This window comes from Arachis duranensis, chromosome 2 (genome assembly GCF_000817695.3).
Source record: "Arachis duranensis cultivar V14167 chromosome 2, aradu.V14167.gnm2.J7QH, whole genome shotgun sequence".
Taxonomy (NCBI): Eukaryota; Viridiplantae; Streptophyta; class Magnoliopsida; order Fabales; family Fabaceae; genus Arachis; species Arachis duranensis.
This window is the reverse complement of record NC_029773.3, coordinates 1,710,730-1,725,699: the sequence shown is the minus strand read 5'-3', so window position 1 is coordinate 1,725,699 and position 14,970 is coordinate 1,710,730. Positions and strand designations below refer to the sequence as shown.

Here is a 14,970-nt window from a genome sequence, read left to right as displayed (position 1 = left end):
AGGTGAATCAATAAGGGAGTTCTCATACAGAAATCAAATCAAAGTCCACACTTAAGCGGCTCCACCTCTATGGGTAGCCCTTTCCTCTAGTGTGTCCGTACGGAATAACAGATCCAACGTGTGGCCTACACGTTAGGCTAGCAACGCCCCTGCTAGCTGAGGTCTGAGCCAGATGCATCTAGGTTAACGTCATAACCGCCGTTAACTACGGTTTTCTAATACGAGCCTCCCAAACCAATTCAAAAATATATAATTTCAAATACATCAAATATTTGATCTTTCAAATATATAAGGTATCAAATCAAATCAAATTAGATAATACTTTCTTACCAGAAATATTTTTCAATCATATAAAAGAATTCAAATATATTTCACAATTTTTTTTAAAGTAAATGAGTACCAACAAATACTTTAATGCTTCAAAAACATATATTCAAGTAAAATCAAATATTGTGGAATAATGCAAAACTTCATAAAATATATATAGTCTCATGTATAGTTCCAAAAATATAAACTTCATAAAAATAAATTATTTAATTCTAATAAATCAATTATTCTAATCAATGTAAAATCGTTCAAGGCAAATATAGTGAGTATAATTCAAAGATCATAATAGATATATATCAGAATAATTATAGATGCAAAATCAAACAATTATAAATGTAAAGCCTACTCACAGCATGGTCCTAACAGACCGAAGAGACCAAACCCAGAGTGCGTCTCACGACAGCGACAATGACCACAACACTAGGCAGTCATTTCAAATCGAATACAAAGACAAAGGCAGATAAAATTCTGGAAGATCCAAAACAGAACAAAGATAAAAATATATCAAAACAAGAACAAGGTAGAAAAATGAAATGGTGGCAGAGATAAGGTGAAAACAAAACAGACTAAGGGAAGAAGCTAGACCAGAACAGTGGCAAGGTAGTGTTGCCGGTGAGTTTGGAAGCTCCGGCGTGTTTTCCGGCGACGATAGCGCCGTTCCTGGCGACTAGAGGCACGGTGACGAGTCTCCTTCTCCTCCGGTGAGTTCCTCCTCCCCCCTCTGTTCGTGTATGGTGATGTTTCTCTTTCTGCGAACTCTCTCGTTCTCTCTCTCTCGTTCTCTCTCTCCCGTTCGAGCTCCTCTTCCCAGAAACCCAACGGTGGCAGCGGCGGCGCAGCAGCTTGGCGACGGGGTCTCCATCGGCAAAGACGGATCTGATGACGATGAGACTGACCGCATCCCTCTCTTCCTCGCGGGTCCTCCTCCTTCTCGGCAACCATGATGATGGCACTGCAAAATGCTAACGGCAGCGACACTCCTCCAGCTTCCTTCAACTCGCAGACTCCCTCTTTCTCTAGGGTTGACGTCGATGGCGACTTGGCAGCAGCAGGACTTTGGCGGCGAGGCGTGGAGGCTGCAGCCCCTTCTGCCGTTCTCGCCCTTTTTTTTTCTGCGTGGGTGTATGTCTATGGTGTGAGTTTTGAAAAGAAGGGGGGCTGTGGTTGATGAGGAAGAGTGGAAGTTGTTTAGTAATTTAGGGTTAGGGTTGGGTAGGAGGAATAAGGGTACTGTAGGAATTTTGATAAAATTAAAGGGTATAGGATAGTAATAATAGAAAAAAAAAGAAGCTTGGGACATTACATTCTACCCTCCTTACAAAAATTTTCGCCCTCGAAAATTAATACAGTTTATAAAAGAAGGTAACCAAAGTCAACGACAATTTTTTTTTTCTTTCAAAGATTTAAGAGAATGTTTCAGAACACAATCAGGTAAGATATCCATCAATAATGGATGCAACTAAGAGAGAATCAATTCACAATCTCAAATAAAAGATATGAGACAAACATTTCAAGCATAAATACTATCACGTTAAACAAATTTAAATTGAAACAAAAGATTCAAACTTTATGAATTAGAGTAATAGGGATCAGGGGCAAATGTTTTTCCATCAAAAATCTTAGAGAATACCTAAGTACCCAACCAAGCAAGGGTATGTATACACAGAAAGACAAAATCGACAACAGAAAAAGCAAGCAAAACATAAATTAAAATAGAACAACACATTCTAGAATAGGCGACTTAACAGTAACTATCACAAAACCAGTATGCTTCTTTTCCCTTTCTATAGAAACCTTTGACTAAGTACCTTTAGATTATTATCATGACCTTGGATATTAAGTAACTATGTCATTAATAGATAGATTATGTAAAACATGACGGAAGAATATAAGCAATCATCTCATTTACATGTACATCTAACTTATTATCATTGTAAAATACACTAAAATATTTTCATATGATCACACAGTTGACTTAATTTACAAATAAAGCCCATGTAAGATAAATGAAATAAAACTAAAATTTGACGTGATTGCAATTAACTTAAACTAACATTAGTTATAATAACTGCTACTTTTTATTTTGTCTAATCTTTAAACGTAATTTTAGGTTTCCTTTATTTCCACATCTCACTAACCTCTTATCAGCAATTGCCATAACAATAAACATTTTCAAAAACATTTGATAATAGTATAGAAAATCTATTTCTTAAATTTCATATCCAACATAATCACCAAAGCAACATCGGCAGCCCAATCTCAAATTTGTTTTTAAAATATCAAATGATTTCGGAATTGCACAAGCTTTATGCCCAAACGACCGTCTCAGATTAAGCTTTCTAAATAACCAAAAATCATAATTTTTCGCTTACTCTAACTTCGGGAATAGAAGCAAAACCGTGACTGGTCTGCAGTGCCTTAAAAACCAGAAAACAGCAGCAGCCTGTGATATTCAAAATTCATTATAAAAATCCAAGTTAAATCCAATGACCTTAAAAATTAACATGGTTCAACTTTACTCATCCAAGTTTCTTTTCCAATTGGTTCCAAGTCAATATCATTTTCAATAAAGGAGTTATGTAACTTGAAAGTTGGGTAGTTTCCTGCAGAATTCTGTCTAAAAGCCAATGAATATATCCTCTTCAAAGTCCCATAGCTCACTCATTAAAACATGGAAAACCCTGAAATTTAAATTATATATACTAAACATACTCAAATTTCACTTCCAATTGATTGCATCTCGATATCACTTCAGAATTAAAATTATAAAGTCTCAAAGTTACTGACTTAGAAAATAGAACCTGATTTTTTTTTTACTGCATAATGCATCTTATTTCAAAAATCCATCTTTAAAACCACAACTCCACAAATTCTGAATTTTTATGAAATTGAAGTGATAAGACTAAAGTTTCATTTAAAATTGGTTTCATTTCAAAATTCAAAATGGAGAATTTCCAATAGAGGAAACAAGTTGCTGTTGTGTTAAGCATTCTGCAGAAAAATCAGGTTTGACATCCATAATTCAAAAATTCACCATAAATCATAAACTTAATAAAAAAAGTCTCAAATTCACCAGTCCAGCTCCCTATATTCCCAAGCTTAATCCAGACTTGGTCCTATACAATTTCGATCATCACAAAATTAGTTATAGATTTTCAAAGTTTCTAGCTTCATTTAAAATAATGCAAAAAATCAGGTTTCACGATTTAACTTTGAAAAAATCATAACTAATGTTCCAGTTATACGAAACCTTCAAAATTAAATCTTAACAATTTTACTTATTATACTTTACTTGGCTTTTAATCTCTTATCCTTTCAATCACTATTGAGTAACTGGTTCACTTTCCAAATTTGCCGTTGAATTCAAAATTCAGATTTCCAACAAATTAGTTCAACTTTTCAAAATTCAGCTCTCCAACTTATCCTCTAAATCCAACTCCAATCAATTTACCAACTAAGTCCGTTACAATAACCAGCTCAACAGTAATCAACCAATATAATCCATCAGGATTCAACAATCACAGCAATTATTGGTCAAACAATTCACAATTCGCATAATCAATTAATATCACTAATCAATAATTCCAGTCACACTTCACAAGCACAATTCAGCATTCATATCATCAATTAATCACTCACAACAAGTAAAGCTATTTGCAATTTACTCAATAAACCTTGTAGGCATTCTTAAATTAAAACGATTTAATTAAACCCCCTACATATGCAACAATTCAAGGTTTAAACCAGAACATGGTTAACTTGCACAAGGTAAAGTAACTCCAAACAAAAATGCTTTTTGGATCATAAATTTGGAACTAAAAAACAGTTGAAAATCAGTAAATGGATTAGGAACTTGTGAGTAAAGAGTCTTCAATGAAAATCCAAACAAGCAAAGCATTGCAGAAGTGCGAGGGTAAAACTTGCATTGATTAAAAGTTTAAAACAAAGGTCTATAAAGGAAGGAAGCTTGAACATTCAAAGCACTTTCCTATACAATAAATAATGTTACAGTATAAAAAAAATCAAACAAATAAAATGCACAAAAAGAGAGAACTAATCAACAAGTATAAATTCAAAACTTTTGAAAGGTATTGAAAATAATGCTCAACTTGGGTGTTGAAAAATAACAAAGAATCTTAGATTTCATAACATGATTGAAAAACAAATGAAGGAGGAAAGAAAGACCATTCTTCAGAATTCAATGCAATATTCAGTATACAATAAACTAAATTGGTTTGAGTTATTTTTCACAACAAGGTAAGAGTATTAATCCAAAGCAGCATTAACCAGTAGAAAAACGAAAAAGGAAAAGAAAAAAAAAAGAAAGCATGGGTTTTGAAAAAGTGATTACTACATAGAAATTTCTGTTCACAAAAATTCATGCCCCCTAATTTGCGTGCTATTTTGAGTCATTTTACCATGAAAAATATGAAGTGTGTAACTGGGCAGAAACAAAATGAGTCAAAAATTGAAATCTAAAAATTTTAAAATCAAAGGAACCCTAAGATTGAAAAGGGAAGAACTTGAAGGTTCCTAGAAGAAATAGTGCCCTTGAAAGAAAAGCCACGTTCAACAAACAAAGCGATAGCAGAACAGATTATCAAACGAAAAAATTCAACTAAACTTTCAGATCGGAAAAGATCTTCAATTCAACTAACAGATCAAAAAAATTTTGCCACACCTAAACAGAGAATATTATAATTCCAATCTAGCAAACAAGAATAACACTCCATGCATATATTCGTCATGTAGTTCTTCTACTTAAGCAACCGAATAACAATTTTTTTTTAAATTATTGATTCAAAAGAAAGAATCACGAGTGGTTCAAAATTATGTTAACTTCAAAGATCATCAACATAAAAAGAACAAACTTGTTTTTATCGAAATTCAAAACAAAGCGTCTCAATTAGCAGCTAAGTGAATCCACAATCCACAAATCCAAATACTGTTCTATGAGAGGAATAAGATAATTCACAGCAAAAACATATCAAATTTTCTAGATAATGGATGAAATCTTGAAATCAGAAACCATAGAAAACAACATGAAGATGAAGAAGATTAATGCAAATATTCACAAAAGCGAGGAAGATTAGAACTCGCTACAAGGCAGGAATTGCGAACCGGAATCGAAACTAAAGTCATTGCAAAAGCAAGTTCAAGAAAAGTTACCAAATAATAACTCAAGGATGGTACAAAGAAGAGAAAAGAGGTGTTAAGAATCGACAGATGACTCATGATGACAAGAATCAAAAGACAAGAATGACAAAAAGAGAAGGATGACATTCCTATAGGCCTCTGATAGTGCCACAATTTGTACAAATAGGCGCGCTACTATTTATACAATTGTAATCCTACCATAGGACACTTGCTCCATATTACACAGATTAAACCTAAGCTCTGATACCACTTTGTCACGACCCAAAATGAGTCATGACCGGCGCTCAGGAAAATAATCCTATAGCAAGCCTAACATATACTCAAATATAAGTTGAATAAGCAAGTTACAAATATTTTACAAGTTCTAAAATAAATAGTTATATATTTTTAACAAAAATTAAAATAACTAAGAATGGTTGAATCCTGCCTGTGACATATGGAGCATAAACTTCTAGGAATTCGACAAAGAATAGCTACTCATTGCATACCATTACTCTTGAATAGAAAGTCTCACATAGTCAAATATTTGATCCTGAAAAAAATATTTTTTAAAAAAAAGGGGTGAGTTTTGCAACTCAGTGACTAGACAATACATTTATATCGACATGAGACCACATAAATATTATTATCAGAGTAATATTAATTAGAAAGTAATAGTTGATAATAATAGGTGAATCAATAAGGGAGTTCTCATACAGAAATCAAATCAAAGTCCACACTTAAGCGGCTCCACCTCTATGGGTAGCCCTTTCCTCTAGTGTGTCCGTACGGAATAACAGATCCAACGTGTGGCCTACACGTTAGGCTAGCAACGCCCCTGCTAGCTGAGGTCTGAGCCAGATGCATCTAGGTTAACGTCATAACCGCCGTTAACTACGGTTTTCTAATATGAGCCTCCCAAACCAATTCAAAACATATAATTTCAAATACAACTAATCTTTGATCTCTCAAATATATACAATATCAAATCAAATCAATAATACTTTCTAATAAAAAATCTTTTTCAATCATATGAAATGTCGAATATACTTTACAAATTCAAAGCATATAAGTGAGTATCCATAATACTTTAATGTTACAAAAACACATATTCAAATAAAATCGAATATTCTGAAACAATACAAAACTTCATCAAACATATATACAGTCTTATATGCAGATTAAAAATTTAAATTTCACAAAAATAAATATTTAGTTCTAATAAATCCATTATTAAAATCAAATTCAAATCCTTGGTTAATAGCTTAAGTATAGTCATAAATTTAAGCAGCATATATCAAAATAATTATAGATGTAAAGCCAAATAATTATAAATGTAAAGCCTACTCACAACGTGGTCCTAAGGGATCGAAGAGACCAAACACGAAGTGTGGAATTAACGGGTGAGGAGGATCAATGTAGAATGAAATGAAAAGACACAGGATTTGGACCGGGGCAGCGGAAAGTTGCGGCTGTAACAACAGCAGCATCCATTTCTTATTGCAACGTCAATGACCATAGCACCCAGAGAAAATATTGGATTCAAATTGAATGGAAGACAACAAGAAATAGTGCTGGAAAATCCAAGGTAAAGCAGAGGTTCAATAGAATCAGAATGGCAGAATACTGAAGTGAAACAGATTCAAGGAAAAAGAGCGAACCAGAATGGCAACAATGGCAACGGACAGCTCGATGGCAGCAAGGAGGTACGGCGGCAAGGTTGCAGCGCTGCTTCTTTTCCCTCACAAACTTTCCTCCTTCTCCCTCATCTATTCGCGGCTCACGGTAGCGGCAACAGCTTCATCAATGGTGACGCAGCAGTAGTGAGGGAACGGCGGTCTCCGACAGCGTGCTAAGCAGCAACCAGGCGCGACAGAGCTGGCGGCGTCCTCTCCTCCATTGCGTTTCCCGCAGCGGCAGCTCTTTGCCTCAACGTCTCACTCTCTCCCCTTTTCGTTAGCGCCGACGGAGACGCGTGGGACAGCGGCTCCACGGCAGTGAGGCACGACGTCAGCGTGCTCCAAGGCGACGGCAGTGACGGCGGACAGCCTCCCATTATCTTCTCTTCTCTGTTCTGTCACTCTCCCCTTTCTCTTTTCTTTGCTTCCATTCCTTCTCCCTCTCTCTGAAATGTGTGTGTATGCGTGTAAGAAGGAGGGTGTGAGTTTTATTTTGAGATTAGGGTTAGGGTTTGATAAAAGGGATAATAGTAGAATGGGTATTTTCATAAAATTAGAGGGTAAATGTAAAACGTTTCAAAAAAAACCATGGGATATTATAAGAGCATTATGAATAAAGTCATTAGTCCCAATCAGAGTGCTTTTTTAAAGGGGAGACTTATTTCAGACAATATCCTTATTGCACATGAATGCATGCATTATTTGAAAAATAAAAAAAGTGGTTTGGACTCTGAAATGGCTATTAATCTTGATATGAGCAAGGCATATGATAGGGTTGAATGGTAATTTCTTTGGTTTATTATGAAAAAGCTAGGCTTTGATTCAAAATGGATTAACTGGACAAAAGAACTAGTAACGTCTGTTTCTTACTCTGTAGTTGTGAAAGGACAGCCTTTTGGTTTTTTCAGACCAAACAGGGGTCTTCGCCATGGCGATCCTCTATCTCCATATCTTTACGCTTAAGTCGTAAAACGAAGGTGGTGAGGTATTACGACCTCTAAAATAAAATGAGTACATATAATAGCAGAAGAATTATAGTATGCTAGGAGCCTTGAAGAAAAGGGGGGAAATAAAAATCGCACAATAAAGGCGCTACGCTCAAGGAACGAGTTAGCTTACGTGCTAAGAAAACCATAACTATTTAACACAAGATAACAGAAGTGGGAATAGAGTGCCAAAGATACATAATATCAAGCTCCTAACTCAGCCTGCGAAGTCAAGACTTGTCACGACCCAAAATGAGTCATGACCGGCGCTCAGGAAAATAATCCTATAGCAAGCCTAACATATACTCAAATATAAGTTGAATAAGCAAGTTACAAATATTTTACAAGTTCTAAAATAAATAGTTATATATTTTTAACAAAAATTAAAATAACTAAGAATGGTTGAATCCTGCCTGTGACATATGGAGCATAAACTTCTAGGAATTCGACAAAGAATAGCTACTCATTGCATACCATTACTCTTGAATAGAAAGTCTCACATAGTCAAATATTTGATCCTGAAAAAAATATTTTTAAAAAAAAAGGGGTGAGTTTTGCAACTCAGTGACTAGACAATACATTTATATCGACATGAGACCACATAAATATTATTATCAGAGTAATATTAATTAGAAAGTAATAGTTGATAATAATAGGTGAATCAATAAGGGAGTTCTCATACAGAAATCAAATCAAAGTCCACACTTAAGCGGCTCCACCTCTATGGGTAGCCCTTTCCTCTAGTGTGTCCGTACGGAATAACAGATCCAACGTGTGGCCTACACGTTAGGCTAGCAACGCCCCTGCTAGCTGAGGTCTGAGCCAGATGCATCTAGGTTAACGTCATAACCGCCGTTAACTACGGTTTTCTAATACGAGCCTCCCAAACCAATTCAAAAACATATAATTTCAAATACATCAAATATTTGATCTTTCAAATATATAAGGTATCAAATCAAATCAAATTAGATAATACTTTCTTACCAGAAATATTTTTCAATCATATAAAAGAATTCAAATATATTTCACAATTTTTTTTAAAGTAAATGAGTACCAACAAATACTTTAATGCTTCAAAAACATATATTCAAGTAAAATCAAATATTGTGGAATAATGCAAAACTTCATAAAATATATATAGTCTCATGTATAGTTCCAAAAATATAAACTTCATAAAAATAAATTATTTAATTCTAATAAATCAATTATTCTAATCAATGTAAAATCGTTCAAGGCAAATATAGTGAGTATAATTCAAAGATCATAATAGATATATATCAGAATAATTATAGATGCAAAATCAAACAATTATAAATGTAAAGCCTACTCACAGCATGGTCCTAACAGACCGAAGAGACCAAACCCAGAGTGCGTCTCACGACAGCGACAATGACCACAACACTAGGCAGTCATTTCAAATCGAATACAAAGACAAAGGCAGATAAAATTCTGGAAGATCCAAAACAGAACAAAGATAAAAATATATCAAAACAAGAACAAGGTAGAAAAATGAAATGGTGGCAGAGATAAGGTGAAAACAAAACAGACTAAGGGAAGAAGCTAGACCAGAACAGTGGCAAGGTAGTGTTGCCGGTGAGTTTGGAAGCTCCGGCGTGTTTTCCGGCGACGATAGCGCCGTTCCTGGCGACTAGAGGCACGGTGACGAGTCTCCTTCTCCTCCGGTGAGTTCCTCCTCCCCCCTCTGTTCGTGTATGGTGATGTTTCTCTTTCTGCGAACTCTCTCGTTCTCTCTCTCTCGTTCTCTCTCTCCCGTTCGAGCTCCTCTTCCCAGAAACCCAACGGTGGCAGCGGCGGCGCAGCAGCTTGGCGACGGGGTCTCCATCGGCAAAGACGGATCTGATGACGATGAGACTGACCGCATCCCTCTCTTCCTCGCGGGTCCTCCTCCTTCTCGGCAACCATGATGACGGCACTGCAAAATGCTAACGGCAGCGACACTCCTCCAGCTTCCTTCAACTCGCAGACTCCCTCTTTCTCTAGGGTTGACGTCGATGGCGACTTGGCAGCAGCAGGACTTTGGCGGCGAGGCGTGGAGGCTGCAGCCCCTTCTGCCGTTCTCGCCTTTTTTTTTTCTGCGTGGGTGTATGTCTATGGTGTGAGTTTTGAAAAGAAGGGGGGCTGTGGTTGATGAGGAAGAGTGGAAGTTGTTTAGTAATTTAGGGTTAGGGTTGGGTAGGAGGAATAAGGGTACTGTAGGAATTTTGATAAAATTAAAGGGTATAGGATAGTAATAATAGAAAAAAAAAAGAAGCTTGGGACATTACAAGACTGGCCGGAGAATATTTACACATATGTACATATATATCCAAAACCCAAAAGTACATATATACAATCCTGCCTCTCCATAAACCTCTAAGAGGATCAAAAAGAATAAGTCATGCGGAGAGAAAGCTAAGTACATATATATACATCATATCATAACAAAATATCCAGTAACCACTCCGCCTCAAGAGTCCAGACGCCTAACGAGATGCCTCTCGACCTGCGTCTAAAAAACAACAACATAGTATGGAATGAGAACCGGAGGTTCTCAGTATGGTAAAGGTGCCACACACATAATATATAAGGTCCTGGGAATGCCAGAGGCAATCCTAGAACACCGACACTCAGATTGTAGAGCTTAAAGTATTAAATAGAAGCCATAAAAGGTGGCTCAGATTATAGAGCTAAAAGTATTAAATAGAAGTCATAAAAGTAGTTTTCTAAGAGTACCTAAACTTGACTTAACTTAACCTTAAATCTAAACCCCATATTGCCTTTCTTCCATACCTCCATTTCCATCTGTATTTCACAGATAGTTAAACAGATAAAAGCAAGCACAAGAAGGTTACAAATACAGCAGGTAACAATTACACATTTAACATGGCAAATACAGTTAGGCACATCCAACTAATGCACAAGCAAGTAATTCAAGTAATATGCATATGATGCATGCCTGTCCTATGGCTGATGAGGCTCATCTGTCGGTTATCCAGCCAACCCGACAAGTCTGAATTGTACTTAGACTGTCCCTCGACGTGCATCCCCAAGAGTCTATGCATAGTTTTTTCTCAAATAATCAATAATACTCAATGGGGGTAATATTCCCGGGAATTTATATAGTGCCCGGTCACACACTTACGTCGTAGGGTCAACAGAGTATCGAGTTTTCAACCTGGTACACGTGGTGGCAAGCCACGGTACTTAATCCAGGGAATCTCGTATCTCAGATTATTCAAATTCATAAGCCATATAAATAATTCATCAACTTCAACATCATTCTCAATCGCATTTCATTCATCATCATACATCAATCATATTCAATCCTTATCCTTCATTATCACACCTCCCATTCCGTCCATCAATAGTTCCAACTCAAAACTTAATTCATTCTTTTCTAAATGAATCACACTTAAAACATGCTCATTTTCTTAATAACTCTAAATCAAACCATATAACCTTTGAATCTAAATCTTTTTAAATAATCATATAAACAAAATCTCTAATTTTTATAAAATTTCGGCAGCATCTCCTCTAAAACTCGGACTTTGCCACCCTTTTCGGGTCCAAACCAGCTTTCTTTTCAATTCAACCTACCCTTTCTCATCATCATAACAGTCACCATAATAAATCTACCTTATATCAACAATTATACTCATACAATATTCAAATTCAACAACCAAAATTCAACTAAGGATCTTAGTTCACTAATCCTAGGCTTCTAACACAAAATACCTTAAATCAATAATTCACCAAATTATTAGTTAATCAACAAGCACCAAACCAACCATGTTCATCAACAATAACATTCAACTATAATTCTCTCCAAATTAACATAACAACATTCAACATCCAAAATTAATAACCAATTATATTCATCGACAAATTACTAAACATTAAACATACACCTGCATTCCAACTTATCCTATGGTCATCTAGCCTAAGTTTTCACAGAACATTATATATTAAATGCAAGAAACCTAAACCATACCTTGGCCGATTTTCACGTAACGACCAAAGTTATTTATTCAAAACCAAGACAGCCCCTCAAAACTCAACTAATCCGCTTCCTCCAAGTTCCAGTATTCACAATTTCAAGCTCCAATTATTTATTCACAACCTATAATACACATTCATAACACATATATATCCAATTTAATACTCAAAGCTCAAATTCAATGAAATTAAAATAGAATTATCATATTCTCACCTTACCCAAGCTTCACATAAGCAAGAGTAAACGTTTTCCTCAAGCTAATTGGATCCTAAAACATCAAAAATTAAAGAAATTCAATACCTCCACTCAAATTCCCAAAAATTGGGGAAGAAGAAGCTGAGAATTAAAAAACAAGTTACCTATGAAATTGTTCCGGTAGAAACGTAGAGCTCGATGCGGTAGTCGCGTGGCCACAAACGGTGCGACGATCGGAGCTCGGACGGAGGAGATACGGCGTTCGGAGTTCACCGTAAGGGTTACGGGATTCCTTTCTCTCCTTTCCCCTGCAACTTCAACGTTGCTGAAATGGGGAAGATGAGGACGTGGGTCCTTTTTAAAAGCTGGTCCGGTTGGGCCCACGGTCCGGTTTAGGCCCGGTTTAACCGGTTCGGCCCGTTCGGTCCAATTTTGGACCGTTTTCTTTAAAATTGGTGTCAAAATTCTCGTTTCGATGAGCTCTATCCTAATTTGATATAATATTCACATTTCTAATCCTTCTTATTAAAAATTAATTTATTGACTAATTATCTACTAATTAATCGGGGTTTACAGTTAATACAATTTTTTTTATAAAAAATATTTTTAGCATCTTTATTAAAATAGGCCTTATTTTTTTACCTTCTCCAAATTAATCAAAATGGAAGATAAATTGATCTCTTCGTTCAAGTATTTTGAGTTCGGTGTAAATATTATTTTCATACAAATATATATACCACTTGATTAATTATAAGAGTCTTGTGCAAGCTTGATATGGTTACGATATTTTGTAGATATTATATATATTGATTTTGATATGTATATAAAAAAAATTACTAAAAATTATAAATATTTTGATGTATATAACAAATTACTACAAATTATAAAGTAATGTAAGAGTTTATTGCGTTTACAAAAGAAAACGACCCCTAATAAGGCTTGGCTTTTTTTTATTTTTTTGTTTCCATCACTTCCTTTGGCGAAATTATTCTTTCTTTTGTTTCTTAATATTCCAACTTTGTTATCAATTTTTTTTTCCATATAAATTCTAGCACCATTTCTGACCCACCCTAATAAGGAAAAAAAAATACCGATAAAGGAAAAACAACAAGATAGATAAAGGGGAGGGTTTTTTTATTAGACGTCTAAGAAATATATTCTTAGCAATCTAGTTTATTGGAAGGGTTTTTTTTATTAGACCTTTAAAGAACCTGTTTTTGACAATCTAAATCAGAGGGATGAAAATTGAATCACTCAATTTTTTTTATGTAATAAGCGAAGCAAATCACTCACCTCACTTAATCATACAATAAAAACTTGCACTAAGAAAATTTTATTCATCAAAAGTTATTCCAAATTGTCTCGCCAAAGGTGTTTAAATAGACCCCTAACAAACTAACTAAAAGATAAGATAACTAATTTAAATCAAATTTGATCTTATTGGATTAGATCAGATTTGATTTAAATTTTAACATTCTAAAGATATGATAACTAATTTAAATCAGATTTGATCTTAATTGATTAGATCAGATTTGATTTAAATTTAAAATTCCTAAAAATACTACTAAGCAAATTGGAAGTAAATCAAATCTTCCAACAAATTTTAACAGCAAAATAAATTAAAATAAATTATTAAGAAATTCAATAATAATAATTTATGCCTCCCACATAATTTGAAAAGCATTATTGGACTTCTTGCTATCCTGACTTAGCTCAATGGGCCATATAAGTTGTCGCCCTTTCAGTACTACTGTTTTTGAGACGGACTCTTGATCTTCTTGATGTCCAAAACTGACATAGTACAATTCTTCTATTATTCAAATCATTGAATATGATAAAATTATTATTCTGTCTCTTAACTCCAAAACGACAAAAATACCCTCTGAACACGTATTACACACAAAGTTCATACCTAAACACCTTGAATTGTCTCTGGACCATTGCATTGCCATTCAACTTTGCCTGCTTTTATTTTGGTCAAAAGGCAACGATTATAATGATTAAAAATTAATAAATACATGCTTAAATAATCATTTAAATAAATTATACCAGGGGAAAATAAGTTAATTATGCTTTTTTTATTTTTAGATATTAAAAATTATTTATCAATTAGCATGTGCTCACGGACTATCCATGACTGGTTAATTCGAATTGGATTAATAAAAATATAAAATTGATCCAATCAATTCCAACTTATGTACCAAAAACAAATTCAATTTCAACTGAGTAGAAATATATGAAATTTATTATAATATATACTTTTACTTATAATAAATTAATTTATTCTATATTATACACATGTTATTATTCACGTATATATTTTTTTTCATATATATCCATTACAACATTACATTATAACTCAGTTATTGCAACTACTACATTACAAAATCATTAAAACAAAGAAAATATCATTATTCACATTGTTAGCATAATCATAACTGATAAAAACGATAATGAGATATGTTTTGCCTATAAAATAATAAAAGATATAAAAAATAAAGATACAAACAAATATTTATTTTATTTATTTAGCTTTAATATTATTATTTCACGTATCAATTTAAGTATCGAAAGACTTTGTATAATTAAGAATTTACTTTTTTTTTATTTTTCTACGATCGAAATATAATTCTTCTCATTTAAAAATAAA

The 14,970-nt window shown here is 34.3% G+C and overlaps 1 protein-coding gene and 1 long non-coding RNA gene across 3 annotated transcripts; both read right to left on the bottom strand.

Annotated features, from left to right (window-relative positions):
- Positions 1 to 494: 494 nt before the first annotated feature.
- Positions 495 to 1,727, bottom strand: LOC107472724 (uncharacterized). The gene is made up of 2 exons (XM_016092245.3): positions 913 to 1,727; positions 495 to 795 (listed from the first exon to the last, which is right to left on the bottom strand). Exons 1-2 carry the CDS (start codon positions 1,267 to 1,269, stop codon positions 748 to 750), a joined length of 405 nt encoding a protein of 134 aa, XP_015947731.1. The 5' UTR covers positions 1,270 to 1,727; the 3' UTR covers positions 495 to 747.
- Positions 1,728 to 9,263: 7,536 nt separating this feature from the next.
- On the bottom strand, positions 9,264 to 12,635 carry LOC107472882 (uncharacterized). 2 transcript variants are annotated; one of them, XR_008005702.1, is made up of 5 exons: positions 12,485 to 12,635; positions 12,339 to 12,393; positions 12,120 to 12,248; positions 9,695 to 10,637; positions 9,264 to 9,577 (listed from the first exon to the last, which is right to left on the bottom strand). It is a non-coding gene; the product is annotated as an uncharacterized LOC107472882 (long non-coding RNA). The 2 variants fall into 2 exon arrangements; XR_001588854.3 differs by having other exon boundaries at positions 9,264 to 10,637.
- Positions 12,636 to 14,970: the final 2,335 nt, after the last annotated feature.